General features: G+C 39.1%; 1 protein-coding gene across 1 annotated transcript in view; it reads right to left on the bottom strand.

Moving 5' to 3' along the window:
* NYAP2 (neuronal tyrosine-phosphorylated phosphoinositide-3-kinase adaptor 2) overlaps positions 1–18,257 on the bottom strand; it is a 248,081-nt gene that overhangs the window by 35,520 nt on the left and 194,304 nt on the right. The window contains exon 5 of the mRNA XM_058533478.1: positions 5,770–5,873. Coding sequence (XP_058389461.1) covers positions 5,770–5,873 — 104 coding nt within the window. The remainder of the gene's footprint in view (positions 1–5,769; positions 5,874–18,257) is intronic.

The following is an 18,257-nucleotide window of genomic DNA, read 5'->3' as shown; positions in this document are numbered from 1 at the left end:
TGCTCCCTAGCCACATATTCTATTCCTTCTCTTCCTAACATGGTTTTCTCCCATCTACCACAAAACCTTAACTTCTAGATGGAAAGCAGTATATACAACTGATCAGATGAAACCTTGTGATACACACGTTGTAGGTCTACAAGACACAGCCCTGGAATAAAGCATATACAGTCTTGACCAAGGAAGCCATATCCATGCTAATGGCAGCACAGGAATTCTAAACAGAAAATACTCTTGAAGCTTCTCTATTCTTAGGATTTGTTTTTGTTCTTCTACTTGATGCTGTACATTGAAGGTGAAATTAAATGAAGACATACCCTTTAAGGTTACATTATTCAGAGATGTGGGCGGGCACTGAGTGGATGAAATTAAAATTCCTTTCAACGTCCTTGTTTGAGTATTTATGTGAATATAGTGGTCTCCCTTTGTCTTTAGCCTTCCTCATGCTCTCCAGGCTTCTACAAGTTTTATGTGCAAACGTCCTGACTATCTGGAAAGTTAAATGAAAGCCCAGGACTCACACAGACCCTGAGAAAGAGCAGTGGCCTTCTCAAAGTTTTAAGGCAAAGTGTGACTGAGGCTGTGGGACAAATCAAAACACCCCACTGCTCTGGAGGTTAAGGACTGAGGAAAGGGACAAATTGATTGTGTGAGAAAAACATCTTTTCAAGAATATATACAGAGAGACATTTATCGAGAGAGATATTTGGTAAGTCAGTAAAAGCTCACTGAATGTCACACGCTGTGGGGCACTGGAGGTGGGCACAGCCCTTGTCACGGAACCCACCTAAGTCCTAAGTCTTAGTCTTTTGTATGTACTGATCCCTAATCCCTATCTTTGGATGATTTATCTTCCCTTTTTTTTTAACATACCTAGAAAACAATTTTGACATCCAGGCATGTCCAGAAGCACACTGTGGACACACATCAAGCTATGGACACCCTAACACGTTCTTTCATTATCTAGGAAGGCTGGCCGGATGTTGGGCTGCAGGCATAGCTGTGGAGCCCAGGGGAAGAGAGAATGCACTCTGCTCTGTAGGCAGCCCGGGCAGGCTCTCATTATGCCACAGCAGGTTGGCCAAGCTGAAGGGGGATGCTAGGAGCTGGGAGAGAGTCCAGAGAGCTGCCATTAAAAGAAATAAACGTTTGAGAAACAACCCTGAAGGGGCAAGTTGCAAGGAACTGGCTCGTTTGCGTGAATAACAGCTTTAAGTACACAGAAAGGAACAGCCTAGGCGAGGCCTGTCCTGGAACAGGTGAGGAGGCAGTTCTGGAACATAGGGCCCACGGCACAGGAGATAATGGCTTTGGAGGCGACTTTTAGATTCCTAAAGAGATTTGCGTCTGTCGGACTTCAAAATGTATGGAAATTTTGGGTGGAAAATGCATGGAAATTACAGGTGGCCTTTTTCTACCCCTTCCCCCACATCAAAGATAATCCAATTTAGAACAATAAGCAAGCCTCAGGCAGAAGGTGAGGTTTCAGATCAACACTTAAGATTATGGTTATCTCTGTGATTCCTGGATTTGACGTGAGGGGGTCTGTTATTTAAAAAATGTGAAGCATGCGTGTTGGCGAGTGAGTGATCGTGTGTGAGTATGATTGTGAGCAGGTACATCTGTGTATGCGTATGTGAGAGTGTGCGTGTATCAGTGTGCATAAGTGTATTGTGAGAGTGTAAGTGCGAGTGTGTGTGTATAGTGGAGAGTGTGGCTCTCATCTCTTTCTTTCCCAGAAAAACGAATGCAAACATTTCTTGGGAATATTTTTCCAAGGAGAGCTGGCAGTTCTGTTTAGAGGCACACCCTAGCTGCTCCATCCTTGAAGGAAAGCATGGCTTTCCCATAGCCATGTGGATTAGTGGCTATTCCATCACCTGCTCCAGCAAGGTGATAGATAGAGCTAGATATGGCTCCATCTCCAAGGGAATGGGGGTCACTGAAGAGGTAGGCCTGTTGCCAGCCAGAAATGGAGGAATCACAGGAACATCATCTGCTGTCTATAAAAGCACTCACATCTCTTGCTTCTGAGCACATGGCTTTCTACTTTACCACAGAAGAAAAAAAAGAGACAGTGACATGTGCTCCAAGTTCAAAACATGACTTCTGTTCAGTTTTACTTTCATAACTAAGAAAACAAAATAGCTTTCTCATTGCAGGCACAGAAATTCAGTCTAATTTCCAAAGATTTGCATTATGACAAATGCCAAAATATGTGGCTGCATCACAAAAAAATTCCAAGGAAATGTCACTTTCCCTGATTGCCCCATGTCTGCTCTATTTATTCAGGAGTGAATTAAGAAAGAAAAAATCGGGCCGGCCCCGTGGCTTAGCAGTTAAGACCGCATGGTCCGCTACTGGCAGCCCGAGTTCGGATCCCCGGCGCGCACGGATGCACCGCTTCTCCAGCCATGCTGAGGCTGCGTCCCACATACAGCAACTAGAAGGATGTGCAACTATGACATACAACTATCTACTGGGGCTTTGGGGGGAAAAAAAAAGGAGGAGGATTGGCAATAGATGTTAGCTCAGAGCCGGTCTTCCTCAGCAAAAAGAGGAGGATTAGCATGGATGTTAGCTCAGGGCTGATGGTCCTCACAAAAAATAAATAAATAAGAAAGAAAAATCTATTTTTCGTCACTCCGAGTTTCAGAGAGTATTATGCCTTGTGAAGAAAACTCTAAATGCTTTAGAACTTGCACTTCTTTCCTGAGCTTGCCCTTTTCTCTTACATATTTTGAAGTTCCCCTCAGATGAGATTATAGATTTCTATAAATCCTGTGTCTGCGATAGTTCCCCAAAGCCAAAACATATTTTACAAAGCCAAGCAAACATTACCTTCACCTTGGTTCATATACAAATGCATAGGGTGAGCAGTCACTATGGGCCGTAGGCTCCACTGTGGGTCAGTCAGTAGCTATTGTCTCTAGATTCTCTGCGGGTGGTCAGTCATTAGCCTAGGCTCCTGGGGGTGACAGTCAGTCACTTTTGGCCACCTCTGTGCATCTCTGCTGGAGCAATGTCAAGGCACTTCCATCTACTCTTCCTCCACCACTTCTTAGAAAGTTCCAACCATGACATGAAGTGTTAAGAGAAAGACTAGGGCCAAGGGAACTGAAAAGTGATAAGATATGAACAACCAATCTGAAAAACAACACAGTTCCTTCTCTAAGAGCAGTAATGTCCCATGATGGGGCTGAAATGGCACAGCCTTCCTAAAGCCAGATTCCTCAGTAGATAAGCACCATTGGGATGATTTTAGGGCTCAACGATTGCTTTTGTTTGTTTTCAACAGATTGCATGGTTTTCCAATGATTTCCCAGTAAGAAGTCTATTCATCTCCAATTAAGCATTCTGAGTTTAAATAACTACTGGGAATCCTGGTGTTGGAAACACTGCTTAAAAAGTGACCAGGGTGACTGTTTGATAATGCTTGGTGTTCCATATGTCAGTTGGCGTATGAGTATTCACTTTTACAGTCAACATGTTTCAGTGTCTTTCGCCATTGCCTTACTGAGCAAAGGGCAGTGTCATCCTGACTGTAACTTAAAGACATCTCAGTCAAGAGCTTAGGAATTAGGTGAGAAGAGGATATTCAACCAGTGCCCATTGACTTTGGTTCAAGGCTAAGTCATAGGAATGCACAGCAAGGTTCTTCTGAGCCACGTTTATCCCTTTAGCCTCAAGATCTAGGAATAGATGGATATTACATCGAATCACAAGCCACAGATGAGAAGCTCAGAGGCCAGTCTTCTAACTCACAGCCCTGACAGCCCATCTACAATATGGCTGTGTGCTAGAATTTCTGCTGGTTGGAGAGGAAACTAAGAGTATATAAGTAACGTGAGGAGTTTTTTATGTTGTTGTGTTTTGAAGAATAAAGAACATCCCATCAGGTGAGTGATGAGTTGATAATGCAAAGGCACCAGGATTGTATTTTGTTTCTGTTCTGAAAGTTTACTCCAGGAACCTGCTTTCACTGAGAGTTGAAGGGCTTAGGATGAACTAACTATAAAGATAATTAGGAAAAAAGCAAAAAAGAACCAAAGGACACAAAACCTCTCTGTGATACTGAGGATAAGGAAACAGCAAGGTACATGGACTTGGAAAATTGATCGTATTAATGCAATCCTCTGCTGGCTGGCTCAAGTTCTCTCCTTTCTGTATCTAAATTTTTTAAACTTTAAAAACTGGTAAATGTAATATTTTTGGAATAGCTTTCATCAACTAAGATGGCTGTTTATCTTAGTGAGGTTAATTGTGTTATTTATTTATTAATTCATTGTCTTATTGTTTCTACTTCTTTTATACCCAAAAAGTGTCTGAGCTGGATGCACTTAGTTATGAAAGCATTTAACATTTTAAATTAAGACACAAGAAATTCTAAATGACACTTGAGATGCCCTTGAGAGACGCCTCTCATCTCTTGTTTGTAGATATTTCACATATTCATAAATCAAATCCTGTGCGTATTTAAGCCAGACCACAATGCTAAAAAGCACCATGTCTCCCATTAGAAGAAATGCAATTACTCTGCTTAGTTATGTTTTTAAAATAGCTTGACATTTTAAATAGCTGATGAATACATAATTTGCTAATCAGTAACGGACAGTTCCCACAGAGAAACTATCATGGCTAGTTTCATAATTTACTATCTCAGAAGAGTTTTATGAATGCAAAGATGAGAGCTGGGAAGCAGAGAGAAACCGCTCCAGGATGACATTATCCTATTTAACACCCATAATACTTAACAGTAACAACAATTAAGCTTCACAAATTAAGCCAATGCGTTGAATTGCTATGGGTGAGTTCTAGATGGAACATTTATGTGTAGTGATTTTTCCCCATACTAAATTCCCCGTACACAACCATGTACCCAAATGAGCATCAGAGCAACATACGGTACTGTAAAGGATTAAGTGATATTTTAGGTTATGCCTTTATTTCTTGTCTCTTTTCTCCAAGTGATAATAGAGATCTTATTTACCATGCATGAACACTCAACATTCCCTTACTGAGAACATTTCTGATATTGTTGGTATAAGAGAGAAAAGTCATTTATTTAAAGATTGCATTATTAATCTATAGCTTTTGGTAAATATCTAGATTATCTGGTAGGTTAATTTGTCTTTATGGCCTAAAAAATACTAGCTGCCATGGTCAATCCAAATGAGTTAGTATAGGAATATTTATAAGGACATCGATATTCACAGTATCTTACAATCATGCTCCAAGCTAAATAAAATTAAAAGTAAAATTGCCACAAATTTTACAATATAATAGGATAAGAGCTAAAAGATATGTACAAATTCATTGACAACATCTGTGCAAGTGTTGTGGACAAAACATTTAAAAAGAAATCTACATAAAACAAAGTAAATAAATTTATCAAATGTTGATAAATTTTCAGAGACAGTATAAAAGTACACAAAACATGGAGGAGAGAAAGAATTTAAAAAAATAACCACTAAGCCAATACATATGGTACAAGTTTACTACATTTATATTACAGAATGATGGAAACCAGAGACAAAAAGGATTTGGTAACAAACAGCAAAGAAAGTTTCACCAATCACAGGGAAGAAAGACTTTCCTTTTGGGATGAAAACACAGACTGCCACAGCTCACCCCCCGTCCCATACACACATAGAAAAATAAAAGCCAACGCGACAGTTATCTACAGCAACACACGACAGACAGAGGTGGCAAGCGTTTGGCATGTTGCATCACAGGCAGTCAATCACGACTGGCTAACGATGATGGTACCTGGCTCTGTTGCAGGTCACTGGCTTGCCTGAGAGGAGTAACTGACGGAGGGGGCACACCTGATGTGGACGCAGACCGGCCGAGTTTGCAGCTTACTTTCGGTTCTGTGAAAAAGGGGGAAAGACACACGGCATTAGCTGAGCAAAGTCGGCAGTGATGAAACGGCTTTCAGACTCCTTTTTTTGTTTTGCTGCGTGCTCTTTTAACTCACCACAAACTTCTGATGCTTGCTAAGAATTGGCAGGTGATGAAACAATTTCATAGCAGTTGACTCTAAAATGAGCTTTATTGGCAGCTCAGCTCCTTGGAATAAGGAACAAATCATGGAAGGACAGCCTTGCTCCCTTGCACATCTTACCCCATTTAGGGTTAGTGTCGATTGAGTGATTGAGTGATTATTGGAGCAACAACATCTCATTAGGGGAAAAAGCAAGTGACATGATTATCTTTGGTGCCTCATTTTCAGCTTTGGTCCATAGGTATCCTACGTCCAAAAATGTCTTTTCCATCCTCTCCAATTTTTTTCCTCCCTCCCTTCCTCCCCCCCCCCTTTCTTTCTTTCTAATTTTGAAATCTATATCATTGTGCTTATGCTGACTATTTTCATTATGTTTTCAATGTAACATTTCTCTAATTTATCTCCATTGGCTTTAAATTTTATAACCATTTCCTAAGACTTTTGCAATCTTTCATAGTAATATTATTTTTCAAAATTAAAAAGCATTCCCCGGGGCCGGCCCGGTGGCGCAAGCGGTTAAGTGCGCGCGCTCCGCTGCGGCGGCCCGCGGTTCGCTGGTTCGGATCCCGGGCGCGCACCGACGCACTGCTTGGTAAGCCATGCTGTGGCGGCGTCCCATATAAAGTAGAGGAAGATAGGCACCGATGTTAGCCCAGGGCCAATCTTCCTCAGCAAAAAAAAAGGAGGAGGATTGGCGGATGTTAGCTCAGGGCTGATCTCCTCACAAAAAAAAAAAAAAAAAAAAAGCATTCCCCTAACTCTTCCTCTATTAAGGAGCCCAAAATGGGCTATCTAGGCCATTGACAGGATACTTCAGAGGTTAGAATTTGGGAATGCAAAGAGTTCCTTTCATCCAAGAAGCATAGAATTTATGGTATACAGAAGATGTTGATTTTTAGGCATATTTGAAGATATTTGATAAAGGAGAGGAAAAGAAGTCATAAAAAGAAAAAATTGACATCTGTGCTTTTATTGCAAACTTTTATATTGGCTGTTAGTTTTTGAGTGCCTGGTGTATTCCAGCTTATGTTTGGGCTATGCTTAAATTATCTCTAATCCTAAAGATACTCTTTAGAGTTACAGTGTTAGCAATAAATGCTCCCAATTTACAAATTAGAGACCTGAGGCTCAGCAACGTTAATATTTACAGTGCAAATGAACAAGTGCTTTTCAAAAAGCTTTTCTTTATAAATTTGACTTAAAAACTAAACTCATTGAACAACTAGCATCAAATGATATTACATCACTAAGTAACTGAGAGTGACACACTGATGCCAGGGAGCCAGTATGTGCCCAGTTCTGTTGCAAGAAAAGAAAATGTGCTGCACACGCTGGGTGGAACCCTTTCTTTATGCCGTTTCTGTATGAATTGCATGCAGAGAAAACCTTTGCTACATCTGCATCACATGAACTTTTCACTGCCAACTTCAGCCTCTACAAACTGCCTTCCAGTCATTCCTCCCCCATCCCTCACAGACACCAGACACAGACACACAGAATAAGACACACTTATGCCCATTAACACTCAGATCCTTACACACAATCTTTCCTCTCCCACCCCTAATTCCACCCATTAAACAATGCCTTACTTCCATATTAAAAGTATTATCTTCAAGGGCACTAATTGCCTCTTTCTCAGCAAATAAAATAGTCTTTTCTCTGAGCTCCTGGTGTCATTCGAAAAAAAATAAATGACAATAAACATGCTTTGGACTTACAGATGATTTTGAATCTGACTCCACTACCTGTATGATCTTAGGAATTTTTTTTTTAATTCTTTACGTTTTATATCTTTTCAAATAAAATAAACCCAATCTTTTACTTGACATTCAGTAACTATTTATTTTATACCTACTATGTGCCAGGGACTGGACAGAGAGTGGGGACCAAAATCCCATTCTTGCCTGAAGGGAGCTCACAGTCTATCCAGAAACATGGATATTAAACAACAAATTATGCATTTGATTATGAAAATGCAATTGTGATGAGCCTCTCGGTGGCATTATTGGTGGTAGAAGAACACATATTGGGGGAACCAACAGGCTTTGGAAGGACATTGATATCTACTTTGTGGACAGTAAAACTGACAGAGCTCGTTTGTTCTTTGTTCCTTCAACAAACATTTATCAAGGACCTCATACACAGAAAACACTGCACTAGATGCTAAGTGAGGGCAAGGAAGACACCAGTTATCCATATTTTAATGAGTTTATGTTTTCTCAGGGGAGACAAGACATTAAACCTAAAATCATTTGCTGAAAATTGGGAAATGCGTTAGAAAGGAGAAGTGCAGGGTGCCATGGTGTCATTTATCAAGAGTGTCCCCCATGTTCAGGGGAGCCAGTGAAGACTGGGCCCTAGAGATGCTGCTATAATTAACACCTGCCAACAGGGCTGAGTGGGTGCAAAAGCTAAAGTGGGGAGGATGCTGGACGTGTAGATTTATTTTCCAACCTACCCGGAAGTCAAACTGTTTCAGAAGATAATCTTTTCATTCACTTTATTGGCTATATATTATAGGGAAATAGCAATAAATGAAATATCCTCGTATCCAGGATAGTGGGGAAGAGATGGGCTAATGGCGGATCAAAGACAGATCAAAGTTGCACGTAAAGTTGTGAGAAAACCCTGGCATATACCAAGTGCTTTTAAAAATGCTGCTGCTCACCTCCCCTACATACACACGCACACACGCACAAGTACACACAGGAACTTGCACACACACGTGTGGTGACCCTTACCTCAATTCTTATCTTCTACATTTAATGAAAATAAGTTATTCTCCTTCCAGAAAATGTCTTCCCCTTTTCCATCTACGACACTCGTGGCTCCACCTCTCTTCTCCCTCTGTTCTTTTCACTTTTCTCTTTGTCTCTTGTTTTGCCTTTTCCTTCTGTACTTTCTCCCTCAGAACATCTGCACTCTCGTGGCTTCTTAGACAATCTTTTCCCTCTTGGCTTACATGGAGGTTCCTAAAGCTCTGCCCTTTCCTCATGCTCTTGTTTGATTTTAGCCCCACCGCCTTCTGGACACTAGGCCATCTCATTGCCTCATGATGAAAACCAGGTTATAGCCTTTTCTCAATATCTTGGAGCCCCCTTCTGATTTTCCTATTTAGCAGGAATATCACCTCCATTTTCTTAGAGGCTTAGGGTCCAAATCTTGTACTTTCTAAGCTCAGAGTTTTCTTTTCCTCTTTATATAAAGTTAGTCTTGTGGGAAATTTTCTTTTTACTTTGCAATGGCTTCTGTACTTATCTCAATTCACTGATGCTATCATAATTTTGGTCTTCAACAATTTGGGATATTTATTTATTTATCAGAATATATTAATATATTTATCATATATATATATCAGAAACCACCTTCCTAGTCCCCATAATCTCTCTGCTCAAAACTAACTTGGACACGATTCCAGACTGAGCTTCCTAGATTGTTTTTAGGCCACCTAACTTGTCCAAAAATTTCCAATTATTCTACATTTCATATGATAAAAACTTTAAACTCACTTCACTAATTTTCAAAGGTCCCCTGTGATCGGGCCCCACCTGATTAGATGCACTCCATTTCCACTGCTCCCTGCTCCCCAAAACTATACAACTCCGTGTCCCCTCTCAGTTTCCACATTTGATCCTCCTTCACATCAAGGTGTCTCCATGTGTGGGCTTTCATCAAACCAAATCTTGCCCATTTTCTAAGACCTGGTTCAACGTGTATTTCTGTTGTCAAGCATCCTGATTCTCTCTTCTGAACAGCCTTACTTCTTATATAGAGTTTGCACTGCTTGCTGTGGCTTTGAGCATTTATGATGGTGGGGACCACATAATAAGTGTTCAATTAATATGTATTTTTCTTTCACTGAAGACACTCAAGTTAACCTGGAAAAGGTCAATGCAACTTCTAAAATCAGACAGAGGCACTGAAGGTAACCTAGAATATGCTTTAATGCCTGGGTTCAAGGCCTGGCTCCCTTACTTACTAAGGCACTGACCTCCATTCAAGAGTACATGACCTTCTAGGGTCCATTTCAGAGGAGGTTCTGGGGTTTGGAAACTCTCTCTAAGTTTTGTGCAGGTGATTCTAGTATCTACCTACCCGCTCTTGAAAGGTATTTAAATATATTACACAATGACATAGATAAACTATCACTGTAACTTACACATTAACTTCATTTCCCAGGAGGCATAAATTCTTGAGTACCCTAGGGAATCATCTTTTATTGTATAAAATAACAGGTAAAGCATCTATCAGAATCCTGGTTGACATGTTTTCATAATAAGCTAATGTTTCCATATACCTCTTTACTGTGGTAGCACATTTAGTCACACAGAGTGAGAAAATTCAATATTTTCCCTCGGAAAGGATGGCAAATAATATTTCTTTACTCTAAGGTTCTTTTCAAGCTCATGTTGAAGAGATTATCTGCTGAGTGACATAACCAAATGCTTTTTATATCACCCGATGTACCTATGGATTAATTTCCCCTGCTAGGCTTCCAGTCAGATTCTGACTTAATCAGCTTCTTTCAAACACAGATGCTGATATTTCTAATGCACAGACTGAGCCTTACCAAAATCCAAGCAAACTCCAAATTTCATTATGACCTGGAAAGGTCTTGCTTTACCCCATTGGACAGCAGTCCAGATCATGCCTCGGTTCATCAAGCCCTTTTAGGCACTGCAATATAAAGCACTAACCACCCGTTATACCAACCACCGGTTGGCAGTTTACTAGCCAACCACCCTGTGGGCTAGATCCAAGGTCAGGTCACCCAGGGGTCAACTGTCCAATCCAAATATGGCTCATACAGGTTACGACTTCACCTGCAGCCGCAGGCTGAGATTATTACCATAAATTCATTACGTACACATTTACTCACAGGCAGATAAAAACATACACATATTTATGTGTGTACATACACACACAAACTCCATAACATTGCTGCTTAATGGTGTCATGTCGTAGGGGCATTTTTTAAATTGTGAGGTTTTTGTTTATCTTTATCGTACTCATTTAGGCTCTTCTTCAGTTTCATGTGATCCTTAACTTAAATGAATTTGGAATCTATCATGGTGTTTGTGGAACCAGATTGGTGAAACAAATCCTTATGACATTGGATCTCTGGCCAAAAGAATTGTCTGAAGTGTTGAAAATCCTTGAACAGATCCTGATTATAACCAATCTTAGAGATTCTCTAGGGCTGTGACATCAGAGTTAAATTATCCAACTCACCTTTGGAAATACACTGTGCTTTGAGCCTTATAATAGTGAGGCTTATGGGCCATGGCACTAAAAATAAGTTCTCATCCAGAATTTTGCTAATATAAAAATTTCCAAGGCTTTTGGGGATCAAAAACAATGGACATATGCCTCAAAAGAGATCTAAGAGAGCTTTCCTCCTCCCCCAAATCTCATTCCATTGAGATTAATTATGAACTAGAAGACACCTGTTCTTCCTATACTCAAGGAAGAACTCATAAACTTCCTTTGTAAACTCTATCAGAACCATCCTAGAAGTAAAAGTTAATGTTGCTTGTGCAATTTAAGTGAAGATCAAGTGTAAAGAGAACAAGAAAGAGAGAGAGAGAGACAGAGAGGAAAAGGAAGAATAGAAAAACAGAAAGAAGGAGGAAGGAGGGAAGGAAGGAAGGAAAGAAGGAATGAAGGAAGGAAAGAGGGAAAGAAAGGAAAGGAAAGGAAGAAAGGAAAAGGAAGGAAATGAAGGAAGGAAGGAAAGAAGGGAGGGAGGGAGGGAGAGAGGAAGAGAAGGAGGGAGGAAAGAAAAGGAGGGAGGGAGGGAGGGAGGAAAGAAAGAAGGAAGGAAGGAAGGAAGGAAGGAAGGAAGGAAGGAAGGAAGGAAGGAAGGAAGGAAGGAAGGAAGGAAGGAAAGAAGGAAGGAAGGAAGGAAGAGAAGATAAGGGAATTTTAACTCCTTGAAATAAACCATCATCCAGATATTATCATGCCATGTTTCTGGGGTAGAAATTCAGCATCATCTTGAAGTTCTTAAGTACCCACTGGACTTTGTTACTTAATAGTTAGCTCTTTCTTTTTATTCTTATTGGATACAATCTTTCATTATTTTTTGTTTTTAAGACGGTCATTTCTCAATCATTTCTCATATTGCCTTTAGGGGAGTTGGATTTCTCTTTAGGACTATGTCCCTTAGAATTATTACAGGACAATCTCCAAGGTGTCCACTGCTATTATTTTAGGTACTGGAGTTCTCTTTCCTTTCAGAAAGCAAAGACAAATGTCTTCTCAACCTCTGTATCTACACAGCAATAAGAGATTAGCGCATTTTCACCAAGAAAAACACTTTCATCTAGCATCAAAGAAATGAAATCAGTCAAATTCTGGGGAGATATTTTTCTCCATCTTGGGTTTTTTTTTAATACACAATATTTTTCTGTACTAGTAGAGACATAAGATTTTCCCAACTCAATCATGCTGCAGAAAGTTTCTAATCAATGACTCAGGGCTACATGGAAGTCACAGAGAGGCCTTTTAGTTAATACACCAAAGTATGCTTATTGCAAACCCTACTTTCATTTGCAAAGGAGGCATTTTTTTGAAATAACGCATATGGTGCTATTTGAGATAAACCAGTGCCTGGGAAATAAGGAGCCATTTTGCCAGGACTATGTTAAAACCTTCATGAATTCCAAAAATTTTGTTTTAAAGTTTACATCACACATCATAGCAAACATATAAGGTGCCCTCGTGCCCCACATTAAATGTCATTTTTCCTGTATATAATTTAAATAAATTTTTATAATTTTGCTTTGACATTATTGAACTGTGAATAACCTAATTAATTCACAATTGGCTATGATTTCTAGACAGCAATCATGCACACTCAGGAATTCTTACAGGATTAGCCAATCTAATCTAGAAATTGTTTTCAAATGTAATGGAATTGTTTTAATACTAAATTTCACAATGAATTAAGTTGACCTAATGTCACACTTTATACTGTTAATTAGATATTCATCAATGTTAATGTGGCAGTTTCTTTTGCAATTTTGGTGCCACTTTTTTTTTTTAATATCAAATATTTTAATAGGCCAATGAGCAGTTCGTAGGTGAAGGCATTGACACTACGATGTGAAAGATAAAACAAATCAGATCGTTGCTATGATCATTTTGCGGCCATGGAGAAAGAAAATCAGCAAGATGCAAACCTCTACCCTGGGAGTAAATTTTCTCTCTCCAGCTTTCTATGGAGCTTTCCTTTCAGGAGGCAGCTGAGACTTGTGTAGCTTTGAATGACTTCCAGTGCCTATAGTCACGGACCGAGGTCCTAACGTTATCTGAAGGGTCTATGAAGTAAAACTATTGATGCTAGAGTAATTGCTAATTCTTCTTGGGAATATTGGAATTCAGGTGAAGACCTAAAACCCAGAGAAAAGCAAGGTGGCCACGTGATGGATAGAGTTTATGATCCAAGGATGGACCTAGAGAATTACAGGACCCCTTGTATAGAGGAGAAACAGGACCACATGCATGTGAAGTGAGGGGTACCCATTGTATTCCTTCTGAATATTGGAAGGGCTAGGATTTCCCTTGCCTTCCACTTTCTTATGTTGAGAGAATATAGATCATACTGCTTACTATGCAAGGACGCCCTAGGTGCTGCCAATGCATGGTTGGTTTCTTAGATGGCAACACAGCATAGTGTAGCACTGACAGCTTTTATGAATTTGACAGCCTCTTTTATTGTAATATATAATTTCTGAAACGCCCTTAGGATACTTACCATTTTAACTGACTATGAAAATGTGCTTTTTTCAAAAAATACTTTATTTCACATTAAAAGAGAATTAAAATATATGTGTATAAAGCAACATATTTTATCTAACAAGTAATATATGCTCATTAATTATCTTTAAAATCATTACATAAAGAAAATCCATCTGCCAAGATATAAATTCAAAAAGAAAAAAAAAAAGGAGGAGGATTGGCAACAGATGTTAGCTCAGGGCCAGTCTTCCTCAGCAAAAAGAGGCGGATTGGCATGGATGTTAGCTCAGGGCTGACCTTCCTCACAAAAAAAAAGAAAAAAGACATATCATGATTTGTATCAGGATCAAATATATATTACTGGGATAAAAACTTCACTTTGTGTTATGGCATCAAAAATAGAACAAACAAGGGGCCAGCCCAGTGGTGTAGCGGTTAAGTATGTGCTCTGATTCGGTGGCCCAGGGTTCGCAGGTTCAGATCCTGGGCTCGCACCGACGCACTGCTTGTCAAGCCATGCTGTGGTGGCGTCCCATATAAAGTAGAGGAAGATGGGCAAAGATGTTAGCCCAGGGCCAATCTTCCTCAGCAAAAAGAGGAGGATTGGCATTGGATGTTAGCTCAGGGCTGATCTTCCTCACAAAAAAAAATAAATAAATAAGCAACAAGAAAAATAAAGTAAAATCCTTTCATTACCTAGTATTAGGAAAGAATACATGGCAAAAAACATAAAACCTATTTAAAAAATATGTTATGTTTTACTTCTAAAGAACAAAATAAAAAGAAGGAAATGCCAGGCTGAAATGTTGCGTATTACCCACCTTATTAATGTGAAAACTCTTTATTCCTAATAAATGACAATCAAAACTGGACATAATACTAATGATATTTCCTTCTTTATACCATAGGTTTTGTGGTTTGTTAAAGAGCAAACATCTTGAGGCAAATGTGACCAGATATTATCATTTATATGGTCTTTAAAACATGTTGTATTTCAATGTCCATGATCCTTACGCTTCTGCCTTGAACTACTGTCTGTTATAGACAAAAAGTAAGCAACATGTGTCTAGAAACAAGACTGATATAAGACCATCAAGGGCGGGGGACTTCAATCTGATCTCCAGTAATGGCCATGTTTATTCACTCTATAGCAGAACTTCTGGAGATTTCTAAGAGCCTTTGGGGAGGCGGGGACATGAGGTCAAAACTATTTCCGTAAAAAATATTAACCAAGACATTATTTGTTTTTTCCACTCTGTTGACAAATGCACTGAAAGTCAAAAAACAAGGCTGGATAAATTTGCTGTTACCTTAGCACATCAAAGCAATAGCACAAACTGTCCTGGCAATTATGTATTCTTCACTGCCACACAGACTTGGTTATTTGGCAGACATTTTCTCAAAAATGAATGAAGTTAGCCTATTGCTTTAAGGAAGACACCTGGCAGTATTTGTTGACAATGACAAATTTCAACTTTCAAGTAAAAATTAAAATTTTGAAAAACTTGTATTCACCACTGTGAGCCTAACAGCATCCTAATACTTAAAGACTTGTGCTATGACATCAGTGGTGATATTAATGAATGTGCTGTATTGATTTTTATAATGAAATGTGTCAACATATGGAAGATTTGCATGACTTAGTGAACCGAAATTTTCTGAAAGCATGATGCTATAAATCATGCACGGGTAAAAGATACATTTAAAATGCAAAATAAACCAATGGATTTTAATGTAATAGAGCATGATGAGTTTACTGACATCTAACTAACCCTTATGAAACTGTTATTGTTGACATTGGGAAGTGTATTAAAGAAGAATATCTACAATTATATGAAAAGTTTATTACAATACCCCTCCCTTTTCAACTATGCATCTGTACAAGGCCAGATTTCCTTCATATATTTTAACCAAAGCCACATATCACAGATTGAATCCAAAGTAGATATGAGAATCTATGTTCTATTGTCAGACATTAAAGAGATTTGCAAAAATGTAAAACAATGTCAATCTGCTCACCAATTGTTATAAGTTTTGGATTTTCACGAATAAAAATGTTATTTAGTGAACATGTAATGAGTTTATTATTTTTTTAATGAATAGATAATTTTTTAATTCTCAATTTTAATTTCTAATATGTAAATATTGTTAGATTGAACTCACATAAAGGGATTCTCAATAATTTTGAAGAACATGAGGGGTGTTGAGATTGAAAGAGTTTGAGAACTGTTGCTTTATATAGACTCTGAGCCTGCAAAGAGTTCTCTTGAAAAGGTAACTTTTATACAATTAATTTGCCAGTGGAGTATTTAAAAAACAAAAATTGAAACAGAAGAAAATACCATGTTGAAGCACAAAAAACATTTGAAAACTCCAGCGAATTTGGGAATCACCAGTTGTCAAACGCTGCCTTAGAAAATTCTTTATGGCAATGTCCAAGCAAAGCTATCACCTGCCTGTGAGACCTGAGGGAAGCCACTCAAATTCTCAGGGCACTTTTTCATCATTTATAAGAAGAAGCAAGCTCCAAGGTTCATTCATTGATTCTTTGATGTTCGTAAATGAAATCCATTAGAATAATTGAAGTGACCTCAGAAATATTCTTGATTGGAGCTGGTTTAGTACAGTCCTTTTACTCTTCTTTTCTGGTCTGCTTTTTGCGTTTTATTTTTATAACAATGTTGGTAGTGTCACCAACTAAGTGGCTTGAGAAACTCAAAGGTGGGTTTGGAAGCAATTAACCGTTTTTCCAAGTTGTTTCTTTTCCTTTTATATGTTGAGGAGATGTAACCACCAACCATCCTGAAACTGACGAAGCGAGAAACTCAAGGGAGATAACCAAGCCTTACCACAAGAGCTACACCCATGACCTTTGCCTTATTTTTAGTGCAAAGATCTCTCCAGGAGGAGCTTAGGCCTCATTATGTGGAAGCATGTTCTCCAACTGAGCCTGTGCAAGCGCATACCTGCCTCTCCCTTTTGAATAATCATTCCCCAATCGAAATAAAAGTTCCTGCTTCCTTTAGTTCGGGGATGCCATGACTTTAGAAATGATTCCTCATGGCCTCCTATTTGCTGCAAACACACTGTACTTTGTGAGAAAACTTCCACTGGTGTGGAGTCTTATTTAACTCACCAGGAGGCAAGCCCATTTGATTCAGTAACAGTAGGATTATGCATAACTCGTTTGCTATTTGCTAAAATTTTCTAAAGTTGTTGGTAAAAGTTTTAGTAGTAAATGGTGAAACATGACAAAAATTTATTTAAAAATAAATGGTAGGAGTGGTAATGGTTATCTGTCATTTTAGCTATCCAGATCCTCTTACTCTTTTTTCCGGAACAGTAGTTTGAACTTCCTTTGGAGAACAACATCACCACTAATCTCAGTTCTTATGGTTCGGTGGTAGGGGCTGACTCCCACTCCAGCTCCAGAAATGGTCACATGACTCGGGTCTGTCCAATCAGTCTTTCTATCCCCCTGGGCCTCACTGATTGGTTCAGGAGGGGACATGTGACCCACATCAGTCAATGAGAGCTGCCTTCGTTCTTTTGCTGGAGCTCTTGGGAAAGAGGACTATCTTTTCATGCAGGCTGCTAAGCCCTGGTCCCTTACTAGCTGAACGACCACCGGTAATTCGCTTGACCTAAGCCTTAGTGTGTTCACAGGTGAAATGGGAGAAATAAAGGTACCCACTTCATAAAATTATTGTGAGAGTTAAATAAGAGAATAAATGTAGATTTTTCTGCAGTGACCAGTGTGTCATACGATCTCAAGAAATGTTAGCTGTTTTTATCATTTAAAGGTAAATACGATCTTTTAGCTCCTCTGCTTATAATATAATGAAGTCTAAACTGCTTCCTCACAATGGTTCTCATGTCTCAGCTTATATAACCATCCTCATCTGCAGTCTTGTCCCTGCCACGTGGCATTAAATTCTCCAAAAGCTCCATGCCTCCTCCTACTCTATGGTTTTAACCATGCCACTCTGCTGTGCCCAGTGTGTCCTTGTTGCTTCTCCTTTCCTTCTTTTCCCTCCTTTACTAAACCGTATGCTCTGTGAGGAGGAGCATATCTATCTCGTTTCCCCTGAGTAACATGATAACTAATCCCCTATAAGGACTCAGGCGTATTTATTAAACGAATTATTTTAAACCCTATTTTAAAGAAGGAAGCCAGTGTAGAAGATGAATTATTTGTACATTTCTCATTTGAAGAAGCATTTACCTCCATTTCTTCATCTTTCCCAAGTTTCCAGCAAAAAAGGCAAAAATACATTGACCAGACTTCAATTAAATTTAACATTAAAAAAAAAAAAAAAATCAAGGGGGGGAACTGCAGTGCCTGTCTTGGACAGTAGATGGCAGTGCAAATATGATTTGATATGTATTCTGGTCTGCTTGCAAGCTTCCAGAACTGGTCTGTAAAGGCTCAGCATAAGTCACACAGAACGTTCTTTTTTTGTCATGTCTTCCATGACTTTTCACACAAACAGAAAGGGCATTCTCT

The sequence above is a fragment of the Diceros bicornis genome, chromosome 37, assembly GCF_020826845.1.
Source record: "Diceros bicornis minor isolate mBicDic1 chromosome 37, mDicBic1.mat.cur, whole genome shotgun sequence".
In the NCBI taxonomy this organism is placed as follows: domain Eukaryota; kingdom Metazoa; phylum Chordata; class Mammalia; order Perissodactyla; family Rhinocerotidae; genus Diceros; species Diceros bicornis.
The sequence above is the reverse complement of the archived record's forward strand: the minus strand, read 5'-3'. Positions and strand labels throughout refer to the sequence as shown.